Raw genomic sequence first — 13,501 nt, 5'->3', positions numbered from 1 at the left:
GGGGCTAGTGGCCCCATGCTGTGCCAGAGTGGTGCCAAGGCTTGGGCCTCTTTGAAGCTATAGTGGCAAGAAGGTATCAGGGGCATTCCCTCTGGAGCTCTCAAGCCACACCAGGGGCAGGCGGTCTAGAGAAGAGCCGTGCAGATCACAGACTCTCAGCAAAGTGCGCCACAGAGGCATTTCCACCTGATTTCTACTTTCAGCCAGAGCAGGGGTGGGGTTAAGATCTTCTCAGCCCTAGACTGGCATCAGGGGCTCACCTTGAAGGACTGCACAAAGGTCCAGAGAAGAATTCGGATGGTGTAACCCTGACGGAGGAGTTTGATGAGCCGGGCAGCTCGGAAGAGGCGGAGAAAGCTCAAGTTGATGAAGTTATTCTGGGGAGATGGAGAGAAAAGTGTGACCATCCACCCACCCCCGGGGGCTCAGAGCCGTCACCACTCACAGAGGCCCCTACATGAAGCCAACCAACAGGAAAAGCAAGCCAGACCCCAAATAAGGAGGGAGAGAAAGCACTATTAATGCAATGGTGCGGAGGAAAAACGTCGAAAAAGGAACAAAGTTGGGGGGGGGGAGAGGGTGGAAGGGAGGAAAAGGCAACTCAAAAGCATAAACCCTCCCTGCCAGCCCCACCCGCAATGGGGGAAAAGGAAAGAAAAAGGAAGGAAGAGAAAGGAACCGGGTGGGGTAGGGGTGGGGAAGAAATAACAAAAGAACAAGGAAAAGAAAATATATCCGAATCATCCAATCAGGAAAAAAATCGAGATGGTTTTTGTTTCTCCCAACAACCAAATGCACTGAGACGGTAGGACACAAGCGGGTCAAGTTGCCGAATCCATCACACGTGTACGATGCACAAACACCAGGGCGGGGTGGGGGTAGCCAGCGCGCTCAGGCCTGGTGGACATGTGCGGGTTCCCAGGGCATGTTACGCTCCAGGCCAGAAATGCATCTGTCGTGGGACTCAACGGGCACCCTGCCCTGCCCTGCCCTGCCGAGCTGCCCACCCGCTCCTGCCCGCCCTGACCTCACCCCACGGCCAAGAGGAGCAGCGGCTTGAGCCAATCGGAGAAGCAGAAGAGCATCTTTTCTTACCCCCTTGGCGAGCGGGAATGGGGAGGACGGGAGGGAGCTGGGGCTGGTCGGCTGCAGGGCGAGTCCTCGCTGCCCGCTGAGTCGGAGAAGATGCATTTGGGGCCCTTTTCCCCCCTCTCAGGGATGGCTTCTCAGCTTCTGGGGCTGGGTGGAGTAGCACGGGACCAGGCCTGCGGGAAGCAGGAAGTACGCAGCGCCCGTGGGTGGGTGAGCTCGCAAGCAGCCCAGGCCCACCGAGGGGCCGGTGCTGGAGGTGGGGCCGTCCCTGCCCCCAGGACCTCCCTGCGTGGACCTTGCCTCTGCTCAAAGACCCCCTGACTAGTCATTGCCTCTACCTCCTCCCGCCCAAGCCGGGAGAACCCCCCCCCCCCAGGGAAGGGGGGTGGTCAGCTGGGAGGGGAGCCAAGAGAGCAGCAGGAGGTGGGCTCTGGCTGCCCTGGGGGTGGGGGGAGTGGGGGCTTGCCTGCTGGGGCCTCAGGGTCGCTGCTGGGGGACAGGCGGCTCAAAGTCACAAATGGACCAAATCTGGCTGGTGAAGCTATCTTGTTGGGCCTGAGCAGTTTTGTTTTGTTTCCATTAAAAAGAGTTGCCAGTGTTTAAAAATCAGATTTCTCCCCCAAATCTGGCGATCTGGGCAACTCTGGACCTGCCTCCAGGTTGGCAAAAGTTAGCTGGGGCTTAGATGTGGCTGCCCCTGTGATGCAGGCCACATGCCCTCCAGTTTGCCGAGGTCCCCCACGTCCTAGAAATGGCACCCGCTTTCCTGGCCTATGGCACCTGCTTCGATGCTGGAGGCGTTGGAGTGTGAGACCCCTGCCTCAGGCAAACAAGGAAAGCTCCGCTGGTCAGTCCACTGGCAGGCTGGAGGCGGAGAAGCTTTATCTAGAGGAGCCCTAGACAGAGGCCATGTAGCCAGGTTTCCACTGGCCTAGCCCTCACCCCTCAAATGGCACAGGGGTGACCACACCGGTCACCCTGACAGTCACAGCTCCCCTTTTGCTCTCAAAAGTTCGGATGATGAATTCTCTATGGACATCCTACTTGGTGGCTCCTGGGGGCTTCCCAGCTACTGGGTCTGGCCTGGGAGCTGAGAGGCAGGGATGGGAGTTCAAGGAATTTCTGGAGTTGACAAGAGGCCTCTGGACTGGCTGGCAAAGTCTAGGATGCTTGTTGGGACCCATCAGTTGGCCCTTAGGCCTCTAGGATGGGGAAAGGGCTGGGAGATCCTACCCTGACCATACCGGGCCCAACCGCTATGAGAATGTTCCAAGGGCCTCGAATAAGCGCCCACACCCAGCTCAGCTGAGAGTCACTCACCCCCTGTGCCCAGCTGACCTGGCTCCCAGCCCTGCCTGGCCACCCAGCTCTACCTGGGGATGGGGCCGATGGCCCCAGGTGTCCCCAGCCCCTCCCGACCATCCCCAGAGTACAAGCCATCCCTTCACAGGGCGGGTCATAACATGTGGACTCTGCCCAGCATGCAAAGGCAGGCGGGCCTGGAGCAGCCTCCAGGGACTCAGGGTAGAGCGGCGGGGGGGGCCTGCCACCATGCAAGAGAAGCAAGGGGGTCTCGCAGGGAGACGCGTGCAGAGAGTATGCTGCCCTTCTTGGAGTGGAGGGAGGAGACACATGGGGGAGGTAGGGGGTGGAGATGAGAGAGGTCCAGGGGATGGGGCATGGGATGGTGCTTGTCTGCCCTCATCCACCCCTCCATCTCTTCTTGGTTCTGCATCGAGTCCTTCATGTGCTCACAGAACTTCTGGTGACTTCCCTTTTCCTAGCTTCCATCTTTCCGTCCACAGCCCAAGAAGGAGCGGCTGTGCTCTCCTCCAAGCCTGCCCTGTGCTTCCCGGTTCAAGGCTGATGGGGTGGGATGCAGGCCCTGGAAGGCTTGTCACACTCAGAAAGATGTGAGAACCAGCCATCTGAAGGGTCCGGAGAAATCCTGCCACTTGCAGACCCCACCTCAGCTGACCTTGCCCCTGTGCTCCAGATCCCATAACCACCTGCCTTCTTGTCAACCACTTGACTTCTTCTGAGGCGCCCTTAAAGGCAACTCAAACCCTCTGTGCTCTTCCCCCAACCTGGCCCTCTTCTGGCATTCCCTAACTTCCATCTCCCAGTTCAAGCCAGACTCAGATCCCTCCAGGTACCTTCCTCCCCCAGCCCAGACCCAACCCATCCCCAGGTCCCGGAAAAGCCCCTGCTCAGGGGGCCAGTCCCCTCTCACGGGGACCCCGGTGCTCCCTTCCAGCCCAGCCTCCTGCCTGGCTGCTCCCGCGCAGCCTCAGCCATCTTATCTAATCACACTTCCGATGCTGCCCCTGCTCCAGATTCTCTCAGGTTTCCACGAGGGCTCATCCCCTTCTGCCCTCTTCACTGTCCCTGGGTCAGCCTTCCTTTGCTCTTTGCTCCAGCCACACTCCCTCACCTGTAGACCCAGACTCCCGCACGATTCCTCTTGCTACCGGGCCTTTGCACGTGCTGTTCTGGGCCTCGAATGCTCTTCTCCCTCCTCTTTTGTTAACAATGCTTATCCTTTAGTTCATAACACAGCCGAAACTTCAGGTGGGTTTGAGAGCGGTTATTTGACCAATGCCGGGCGTCCCCCACTTTGGGTTTAGGCGAGGGGGTGGTAGTGATGGTGTCCACTTCAGCCCACCACTCTGCTTGTGGCACCACATTTGGAATCGTGAAATGTCTGGTGGATGAGTGCACGTGGTGTTGCTAGCTCGGGAGGGATCCTGGTGTGAAGGTGCCATTCAGGGTGTCCTTCAAAGGGGCGCAGAGGTGGTAGGGATGAGGTGGAGGCAGATGGAATGTACCAGAGTGAGAAGTGTGCAAGGAGCCAAGTAAGGGAGGTGGGAGGGATGGAGATGGTGTGTGCAGGGTGGATGGATGGAACAGAGAGGGACAGGTATGCATGGGTGTTTGGTGGGGAGAGGAGAGAGAGGAAGAGCACCTGAACAAGAAAGTAAGGGGGGAGAGTGTGGATGTGGGAAGTGGGGGGCACATGGGTCCAGTGACTGTGTGTATGTGGGGCACGCAACCATGTGAAGACCAGGGCTCCAGGGGAGGGCCTCGTCTGGCCTGCTCCGAGTTTCCCTCCTCTGAGAGTCTTTGCCTGCCTGCTGCCCAGCCCTCGGACCTCCTCCTCGGACTTGGCCAGTCAAACCCACGGGCCTGGAGTGGGGTGAGCTATCCTGGAGCCCAGGCTCCATGAAGGTGAACAGGGGACAGGAGCGAAGAGCGGGTGGCCAAGGGCTCTGAGTGTAGGGATGCGGGTAAGGGATGGGGCGGGAGACCCAGCCAGCTGACTAGTCTTGTGGGAGGTGCTACCAGGGCAAACCCAGTTTTCTCTTTGCAAAAGATGCAAACCAACCCACGCAGAAAACCCCAATTCAGAACCCAATAAAAACAATGAGGAGTGGGGTGAGAGAGAGAGAGAAAGAGAGGAGGAGGGAGGGAGGGAAGGAGGGGCTGCAGGAATGGGGAGGGAGTGGGAGTGGGCTGGGGAGACAGACAGACAGATGGGGGAGGGGGGCTGGGAGGAGCATCAAGCAACCCAAGTCCAAAGCCCAGGACAGGACGTGCAGTGCTGACGCGAGAAGATGCGTTCACAGTTAATGTAAGGCATTTAGACTTCAGAAAGAAGTAAGACCAACCGGATTCTAGATGCAGATGTTGAAGATGGAGGGGGAGCGGGCGGGCGGGGGCAGTTGGGGAGGCGTGTTCAGCGTTTTTTAGGTTGATTTGTAACCAGTGCCAAAAAACCAATGGGTTTCGGTTCCCGGGCGGGGAGTGGGGGTGGTGGGTTGGGAGATAGTCATTGGTGTATGAACACACAGACCACGTCATGGATGAACAAATGAATTTCATAGTGCATTTTGATTGGATGAGTTTTTCAGACGGCGTTGTGCCAATATACAGTTTAAAGAGCAGGCATGAAAAGAGACAAGACAAGAAACACAGTCATTATCCATTGAACGCAGGGCAAACCCACGTCACCCGGCCACTTGGGGGCAGCAGCTGAGGCCCAGGGGGCCCCCCCGAGCCCTCTCCCCCGCAAACCCTGGGGACTTGCCCTCGCAAGGGTCTGGCTCTCGCTGCCTCAGCCTGGCTGAGCTCTGGCCTGACCTAGTGGGCTTACCTGGGAGCCAGAAAGGGGTGGCTGTGGGCTCCTTGCCCGGCAGATTGGGAAGGTAACATCCTAAAAGGGTCCACACACCCACCCTCTATCTTTCCCTCCAGATGATTCTAATTCAGGGCCCCGGGGGGATGGGGCGGGGGAGGTGGTTGGTGAACAAACAGCAGGCCCAAGTACCTTCACAGTAAATAATAGCAATAATAGTAACTGCCATTCGGGAACGATCTATTTCCTGGCAGGTTCTGTGCCAAACCCTTCACGTGGATCGCTCGCACTTGTTAAAAGCTGCCGACTCTCTCCCTAGAACGTAAGCCCCGTGGGGGCAGGCATTCTTGTCTGTTTTCGCTTTGTTCACGGTCTCTGGGCACTTAACAGCAATGCCTGGCATGCAGCAGGCGCTCAGTGAATGCCTACTGAATGCATGAGTGAATGTGGAGCTTGCAGGGATCCAGTGAGGTTAATTGCAACAGTTATCCCCATTCTACATGAGAGGAGGTGATCCACGCCACCCAAAGTCAAACAGCTTGTAGGGAGGGGTGTTTGATCACTGTAATAGTCCTGATGTCCTTGAACTGGGCCCTGTGCCTCATCCTCTTGCCCCTCCCTATCCTGCCAGCCTGGAGAATGGGCCCTTGGGGTCCAGTCCTATGGATCTCTTACTGGCGACTGGAGGTTTCAACCAACTTCCTCCACTTGCCTGGCTGGGGTGCTGGGCCACCCTTCCGACCTCTTGACCCAGAGGGCCACTGGTTCAAAACTGTAGAGTGCTCAGCGGGATGGTGAGTTATTTTGACTGCCAGCTGGAGCTCCAGATCCCTTAGAAGCTTAGGACAGAGAGGAACTGAGGCTCTGGCACAGGGGCCAGGTTGCAAAGCCCAGTGGGGACAGCCCCTTTGGCCTCTCTAGAGGAAGGTGTTAGGCATGGGATGAAGCGAAGTGAGAATTTCTGGCTCAATGGAGCTGAAGGCAGAGGTATGGCCGGGATACCACTTGGGAAGGAGGTGTTGGGGGCACACAACGAGAATGGCCTCCTCTTCTGTGGAGCGACTCAGCCCCACCAGCCTTCCGGGATGGAAGAATGGATCAGTTGGTCCCTTTCTGCTGGGGGCTCTAACGGGGCCACCAATGAGCTCTCAGGAGTCACCAGGTCTCGGTGCATGACCTTAGGCAGGTCCCTCACTTGCCCGAGTACCGAGCATTAGCTTCCCCATCTGTGAAATGGGGCCACACCCCAACTAGGTCTATTATTCCCTTTTCTCTGCCTATTTTGTACATCCCCCCCCCCCCCAGCCTCCCCGCCTGGCTCCCTGGCCTTCTGGCTCCCTTCTGGCTCAGCTTGGCCAATGGAAGGCCCTGGCAGGAGATGGAGGGTGGAGGAGAGATGGGCTTGGGTATTTCTCCCAGGGTTCTGGGCCTGCTTTGGCTTTCCTCTTGGGCAGGGGCTCTGTCTCTCAAGGTCCACGGCTCCTGCCAGGCGGCCTCTCCCCATTCCAGCTCGGATTTCCTCCCTGCTTCAGCACCTGGACAGGTAACAGCTCCCCATGGTGGTGGGGTGCTGGGCACTTTGCCATCCTGGTCTGCCCCCCTCCCCTCCTTTCCGTGGGTGGTCTCTGCTTTCCAGTCCCTTCAGTTGAACCCTCCAAGGGAATTCTTTTCTGTCCTGACCCCCCTGACCTGTACCACAAGCTAATTCATGTGAACCGCTTGGCACAGCGCCTGTCATGCAACTGAGTGTGCCTTTCTTGCCAGGCATTATTTTTATTGCTATTATGATGAGGTCGACGCCCCCTCCCGCCCTTGGCTCCAACAGTCTTTGCCCTTTTGCTCTCCCTGTGAGGATCTCCTGCCCTCCCTCCGGTCTCCTGAGGGCAGCCAAGCCTGGGCTCACTTTCAAATGGCCAAGGAGGGGGTCTGAGATAGGAGCTCTGGGGCCCTGAGTCTTTCAGATGAGGGGGAAGGATGGTGTGGCCTGTGGGGCCACCGCAGAGGGGTCCAGAGACCCCCCCAAGTCACAAGCCCCCCAAGCCTGGGGATGGAAGAGGGTGGACATCCTGGGGACCTTCCTAAGGCCCTGACAGTGGTGTCCCCTGTTGGCTCAAGGGCCATGGCTCCCTCCTGAACCTCCCCCCATGAACCAGAAGGTGGTTAGTTCAAGCAGAATGGACTTGAAGCTGGTTCTTTCTGGGTCCCCAACACTGTGTGGTGTTTGGGGCAGGGCTCAGCCTGGGGGTCCTTTAATTGTCTCAATCCGTATTGTATATTCAGAAGTCAACAGCCACGAGGCAGGGGAGTTCACACTGCAGAGCTGGCCACATAGCCATGGCTTTGGGCTCCCCCGTCTCCCTGTGTTGCCCTCCTGAGGGGCTGCCCTTGCCCCTGGGGTCCTCGCTTCTCCCTCTTTGGTCATAGTCAAGTGCTGGCCCAAGTCAGCTGTGGCTTTTGGGACTGCTGTTTCTGAAAGATTCCCCCCATTCTCCACCCAGCCAGGAGTTACCCACAGAGAAGCTGGCGGGAGACTTACCCCAAACTCAGTCACGAGGATGTCAGTGATGCTGCCCAGAACAGTCACAAAGTCGAAGATGTTCCAGGCATCGCGGAAATAATTCTAGAATGGGGACCCACAAGACAGGGATGCCAACACAGGGCTCCACGCCTGGCTGCCACAGCCGGCCCCGGGGTACATTAGGGGCACAGCTGCCGATCAACCCGAGTGCCCGCCACACTTCTGGTCATTCAAATAGCACAATGCTGCTGTCTGGGCTGCTCAGGATCATCTGTTCTGAGCTCCCCCTTCCTGGGACCCCATGGCTCTCCCAGCCCCAGAGGGGGCCTCCACAGCCCGATTCAGCTCCGCTGGAGAGAGAGGGCTACCCTGTGGGCTTGCCTGTCTCTCTGACACATCTGAGGGCTCCCTGACACGCCAGATGCTTTATAAATGATGTCACTGGGATCCTCATGTAGACCCTCGGGCAAAGGATTATCAACCATATTTTACGAGGCGACTGAAGCTCAGCCTGATGCTACTCGCCCATCTGAGGTGAGCAGCACAGATGTGAAGAGTCAGGATTTGAACCCAGGCCTGGGTGAGTCCAGAGTTTGTGTTCAAGAGCCCCCTCGTTATAGCTTGCTGAGAGTGGATTGTGGGTTCACACCCCCACTTTGCTAACATCCTGCTGTGTGGCCGTGGGCCAGTGACTTAACCTCTCTGTTCTTCCACCTCCTGATCTGAAGAAGGGGGATAGTAACAGGGGCACAAAGGCCTTCCAGGCACACACCAGGCTTCACTGCCTGGGCCCCCTGGTGGTTCGATGGGGCTGTGTGTCTAGTTACAGCCAAGAGGTTTTGAGCAGAGACAGTGTGAGCCACCTCCTGGCCAGCGCGGGACTCACCAGGACTCTTTTAACCCTGGGCTTGGTGACCATCAACGTTCCAGGTGGCGGCTGCTCTGTGGGCCTGGGTCCCTGTGTAACTACCAGGCAAAGAGACCCCTTCCCCTTGCTGAACGTCAACAAAACCTTTGTTGACCGAAGTTACTGAGATGTGGGGGTTGTTTGTTATCGCACCTAAACTTGATCTACCCTGACTGCCCTCAAGGCTCAGTGCAACCCACACCCCACGCAGGCCTTCCCAGCATCCCCACAAAGCAGAGGCCAGGTTGGGGCTCGGGTCCCATTCTGAGAGGTTCATCTGAGGGTCTGACCCTGTGGCAGCCCCTCTGCCTCACAGAGAAGAACCCAGGCTTTGGAGCTGTGATTTCCAGGATCAAATTCTTTCAGCATGTTTGAGTTAAATGTCCTTGGAGTTGGACTGGTTGGGCCTGCCCTCTTCTGGAAGACTGGGGTATAACAGCAATCGGATCATGAATGTGAATGTAGGCGAGGAGTTCCGTTATACAGTAGGCGCTCAATGAATGGAGGCTATTTTATACTCAGCTAAAAGGAATTCGGGTTCTACTGGCACTTTTGGTATTTTAGCAGATGCTGCTGAGGCCCTGCACATATCCCCTCATATTTCGATGACCCCCTTTCAGTTACTCTGCCCAGGGGCATCTTCTGGTTGCAAATTTGCTGCGGAATTAACAGCTCCCTTGGGAGTGGCCCTTGACTCTGACTGATGGGCACTGGAGGATAAATACCCCAGCTCTCTCCTCTCCTCAAGTGGAAGGACTCTGAAGTATGTGCTCTCTGCTGCCTCCTGTTGATTCTCAATGGAACTGTGCCCCATAACACCCTGTACTGGCTGTCTTCTGGCTCCTGCCTCACTCCCCCTCCCCCACATTGAGCTTCCTGGGTTTTCAGATAAATTCCTTGCGCTCAATCCTTATCTCAGGCTGTGTTCTGGAGAGTCCCAATGAAGGTGACTTTCTAGGTGTCTGGCCATATGCCTCAAGCTCCTGGACTAGAGAGCTCCCCCCATCGCCTAAATTGCACATGGTGATCTTGGGGCTTCATCTAAACTGGAGGGGGAGGCTCCAGGCAGGCCCCTGTGAGATGGTCAGGGGTGGGGAAGATAGAGAGCCCCAGCCTTCGGGTAGAACCACTTCATTATCAGAAGATTGACAGCTGTGTTGGGCAGGTCCTGTGCCTGAGCCTACACCACGCTCCCCACGGCCCAGGGAGGCTGGGTGTATGGTACTCTTAGTTTGTAGATGTGGAAACATGAGAAAAAGGCCAAGTGCCTTGCTTGAGGCCAGGCAGCTAGAAAGGGGCTGAGGCAGGATTTGCACCCTGATACGGGCACGCCAGAGCCTGATCACCGCCCCCTATACATGTTCTGTGATCCATCCTGGTGGCATCCCCAGGACTGAAATGCTGAGTTGCTCTGGATGCAGGGTGCCTCCCCCGCCTGCCTGATGTTCAGCACAGGACCTGACAGCCCAGGCTGTCCCTTGGACTCTCTTTGGGTATTTGTTAAAAATACAGAATCGGGGGGCGCCTGGGTTGCTCAGATGGTTAAGCGTCTGCCTTCGGCTCAGGTCGTGATCCCAGAGTCCTGGGATCGAGTCCCACATCAGGCTCCCGGCTCAGCAGGGAGCCTGCTTCTCCCTCTCCCCCTGTACATGCTCTCTCTCTGTATCTCTGTGTCTCAAATGAATAAATTAAAAAAAAATACAGATTCGGGGGGCCCCCACCTGACCAAGTGAATCTGAACTTCTGGGGTTGGCTCTGGGGCATCATTCAATTTTAAGAAATCTCCCCAAGTGCTCCTCCTGGGTAACAGGGTTGGGAGCCCCTGCCTAGGAGGAGAAAAGTGGGGTGATGAGCCATCCTGTGACCTTCCTGGCATTTATGGGGCACTCCATGCCAGGCTTCACCCTCACTTTAAGCAGACACACTTGATCTGTGCTGGAGTTTGCACAAGCTCTTCTGAGGAAGAGGAAGAGGACGGGCCCTCGAGATGGAGAGAGGTGAGGTGACACAGTCTTGATGTGATTTGAATCAAGGGCTCTCTGGTGCCAACCCTGACACCCTTTGCCACCTCGGGAAGCCAAGGTGAGAAGCCAGCCTCCATCCCACTGAGAGCCTGGCTGAGGGCACAGCCTGTACACCATTCTCCTCAGAGAGGTGGACTCAGTGGGTGGTCAGAAGGGAAGCCATCTTGTATCAAGTGTGAGCTTGACCACTCACTGGGGGATCTTCTTGAAGTCACCCCAACACACAACCCCACCAGTTCAGGTCTTCTTCACTTTTTTTTTGGGGGGGGGGGGGGGGACTGTGAATGTCCTTGGCCACCTGGGAAGGCCTTCTTAGAGGAAGCTTTGTAAATGCATGGAATAAAATACCCAGGATTGCAAGGGCCCCTGTTATCTTAAAATATGCTTATCACAATATTTTTTCAATGATCTAATGATTAATGCACTTCTTCATTAACAAACTACGTAATTTCTAGCTGTAGGGTTGAGAGTCACCAGCATTTGAAGCAAAGAGGAACACAAACGAAATCTGGAGGTGCCTGCGATCTCTATCATGCACCACGAAAATATCTGATTTTTATCTGTGACCCAGATTGTACCAGTAAAGCTGCAGGGGGCTGTTTGCCTTCAAGATGGAAGGAAATGTGAAAGTCTGGTTAGCGGCTTGTGAAAAATACAGATGTGGGTTTTTTTTTCACATCTGATTTCACAGACACTCCCCCGCCCCCACCCCAGCTGCATCCACAGATCCCTTTAGGGATCAATGTGCCTCCGGTCAAGACCACTTGCATCAGTGGGGGATGAAGGCAAGCTAGTGGGGCCCAGACTGCATTTAAAAAGAAAAGCAAGGCCATCAGGAGAACACACAGCTTCAGAGCACAGGGCACACAACAAGGGCAGACACAGATTTGGGAACATTTCATCTCGGTTGTGTTTGCATGTCGGCATGCTGCCTCCATTGTAAAATGTATGTCTTACTGTGGATTGTGGTTAGAACGGCTGGAAGGCCATGGACTTGGCCTGTCTGGATCTCGGTTTCCTTAAAGTAGATGGTAATTATTCCCACCCTTTGGATCACTTTGAGGAATGACTGCACCAGGACGCGCATGGGACACAGTAACCCTCAACAAGTGTTGGGTCTCGTTGGTGTTACTTGGCAAGCACATGGACGCCTACGTAGGGTCTGTGGGCACTGGAGGGATGCTCAAACCACCACTGGGGCTGGGGGTCTTGGGGCCAGGTGGGGAGACCAGCACCCGCCCACCACCCAGTGCCCCTCCGGGCTTTCCCCCCAACCCACAGCTCTAGCCCCAAGGCCGTACTTACCAGAATCCCAAAAGCCATGACTTTCAACACACATTCCAGAGAGAAGAGGGAGGTGAAGACGATGTTGAATACTCTCAGAGCGTTTTCATAAGCCACCGAGGCCCCATAGAACTGGAGTAGGGAGGAGGAAGGACGGTGGGGTCAGCGGGTAGGGTCGGGGCTGGGGCCGCAGCTTTGCGACTATCCTGTCCTGGGGCAGGCGGGACTTGGACACGGGGCTTCCCAACATCCTGTGGAGGTGACCCAGGCCCAGGCAAGCCCTTTGTGGGCTGGGCTAATCTTCTCACATCAAAACAAGCACTTAAATCTTGAGTCCTGCCTTAGCATCCCAGATCCCAGGACGGCCTGCCTGATGGCGTTCCCGATGGGATGCAGGAGGATGTCTGCAGAATCTGCTCTGCAGGATTTTGTTTGTTTTTTGTTTTTTTTAAAGATTTTATTTATTTATTTGACAGAGAGACACAGTGAGAGAGGGAACACAAGCAGGGGGAGTGGGAGAGGGAGAAGCAGGCTTCCCGTGGAGCAGGGAGCCTGACGCGGGGCTCGATCCCAGGACCCTGGGACCACGACCTGAGCTGAAGGCAGACGCTTAATGACTGAGCCACCCAGGCGCCCCTCTCTCTCTTTAGATCCTTACCTATGCACTCCCATAAGACCACTCCCCAGACCAAGACTTAGAACATCTCCAGCACCCCAAAAGTTTCCTTGCACCCCTTTCCAGTCAGCAACCCGCCCCTTCTATTCTGACTTCTTATGAACTCTTCTTGCCCAAACTATTTAATTAGATTCAAGTTTATAACCTTTAGCTCTCAGTACCAGGTTACAGGAGACATGGCAAGTGGAGGAAGAGGTTACAGTACCCCATGAGAAAACCAACACACCCAGAGGTGGGACCATTTTCATTCAACTCATCTGGTTTCCTCAAAAAGTCAACAGCATGGGGAAAAAAAGGTACGGGGAAGACAGAGATTTCAAAGACAAAAACCAGAGACCATGTGTAGTCGTTTCGATCTTGGCTCAGAAAACAACTCATGGGGCACCTGGGTGGCTCAGTCGGTTAAACGTCCGACTCTTAATTTCAGCTCAGGTCACGATCTCAGGGTCGTGAGATGGAGCCCGGTGTCGGGCTCTGTGCTCAGCGGGGAGTCTGCTTAATATTCTCTCTCTCTTTCTCCCCTCTGCCCTTCCCCACTTCCAAAAAACAAAAAACAAAAAAACCCAACTCATGCTGTAAAAGACATTTTGGGGACGAGTCAATATGTATCTTAGAGAATTATCACTCATCTTGTCGAGCATAAGAATATGTATTAAGGGGCGCCTGGGTGGCTCAGTTGGTTAAGCGTCTGCCTTTGGCTCAGGTCATGATCCCAGGAGCCCCGTGTAGGGCTCCCTGCTTCTCCCACTCCCCCTGCCCCGCTCCTGCTTTCTCTAATAAATAAAATCTATTTTTTTAAAGATTTTATTTATTTGACAGAGAGAGACACAGTGAGAGAGGGAACATAAGCAGGGGGAGTGGGAGA

General features: G+C 55.6%; 1 protein-coding gene across 2 annotated transcripts in view; it reads right to left on the bottom strand.

The window, feature by feature from the left end:
- Positions 1-13,501, bottom strand: part of CACNA1A (calcium voltage-gated channel subunit alpha1 A) — a 213,900-nt gene that overhangs the window by 25,163 nt on the left and 175,236 nt on the right. For both annotated transcript variants that reach the window (XM_034998421.1, XM_034998422.1), the window contains exons 30-32: positions 11,982-12,092; positions 7,764-7,847; positions 261-377 (exon numbers count right to left, since the gene is read on the bottom strand). In XM_034998421.1, coding sequence (XP_034854312.1) covers positions 261-377; positions 7,764-7,847; positions 11,982-12,092 — 312 coding nt within the window. The remainder of the gene's footprint in view (positions 1-260; positions 378-7,763; positions 7,848-11,981; positions 12,093-13,501) is intronic.

The sequence above is a fragment of the Mirounga leonina genome, unplaced genomic scaffold (assembly GCF_011800145.1).
Source record: "Mirounga leonina isolate KUSES-001 unplaced genomic scaffold, KU_Mleo_1.0 Mir_94, whole genome shotgun sequence".
In the NCBI taxonomy this organism is placed as follows: domain Eukaryota; kingdom Metazoa; phylum Chordata; class Mammalia; order Carnivora; family Phocidae; genus Mirounga; species Mirounga leonina.
The sequence above is the reverse complement of the archived record's forward strand: the minus strand, read 5'-3'. Positions and strand labels throughout refer to the sequence as shown.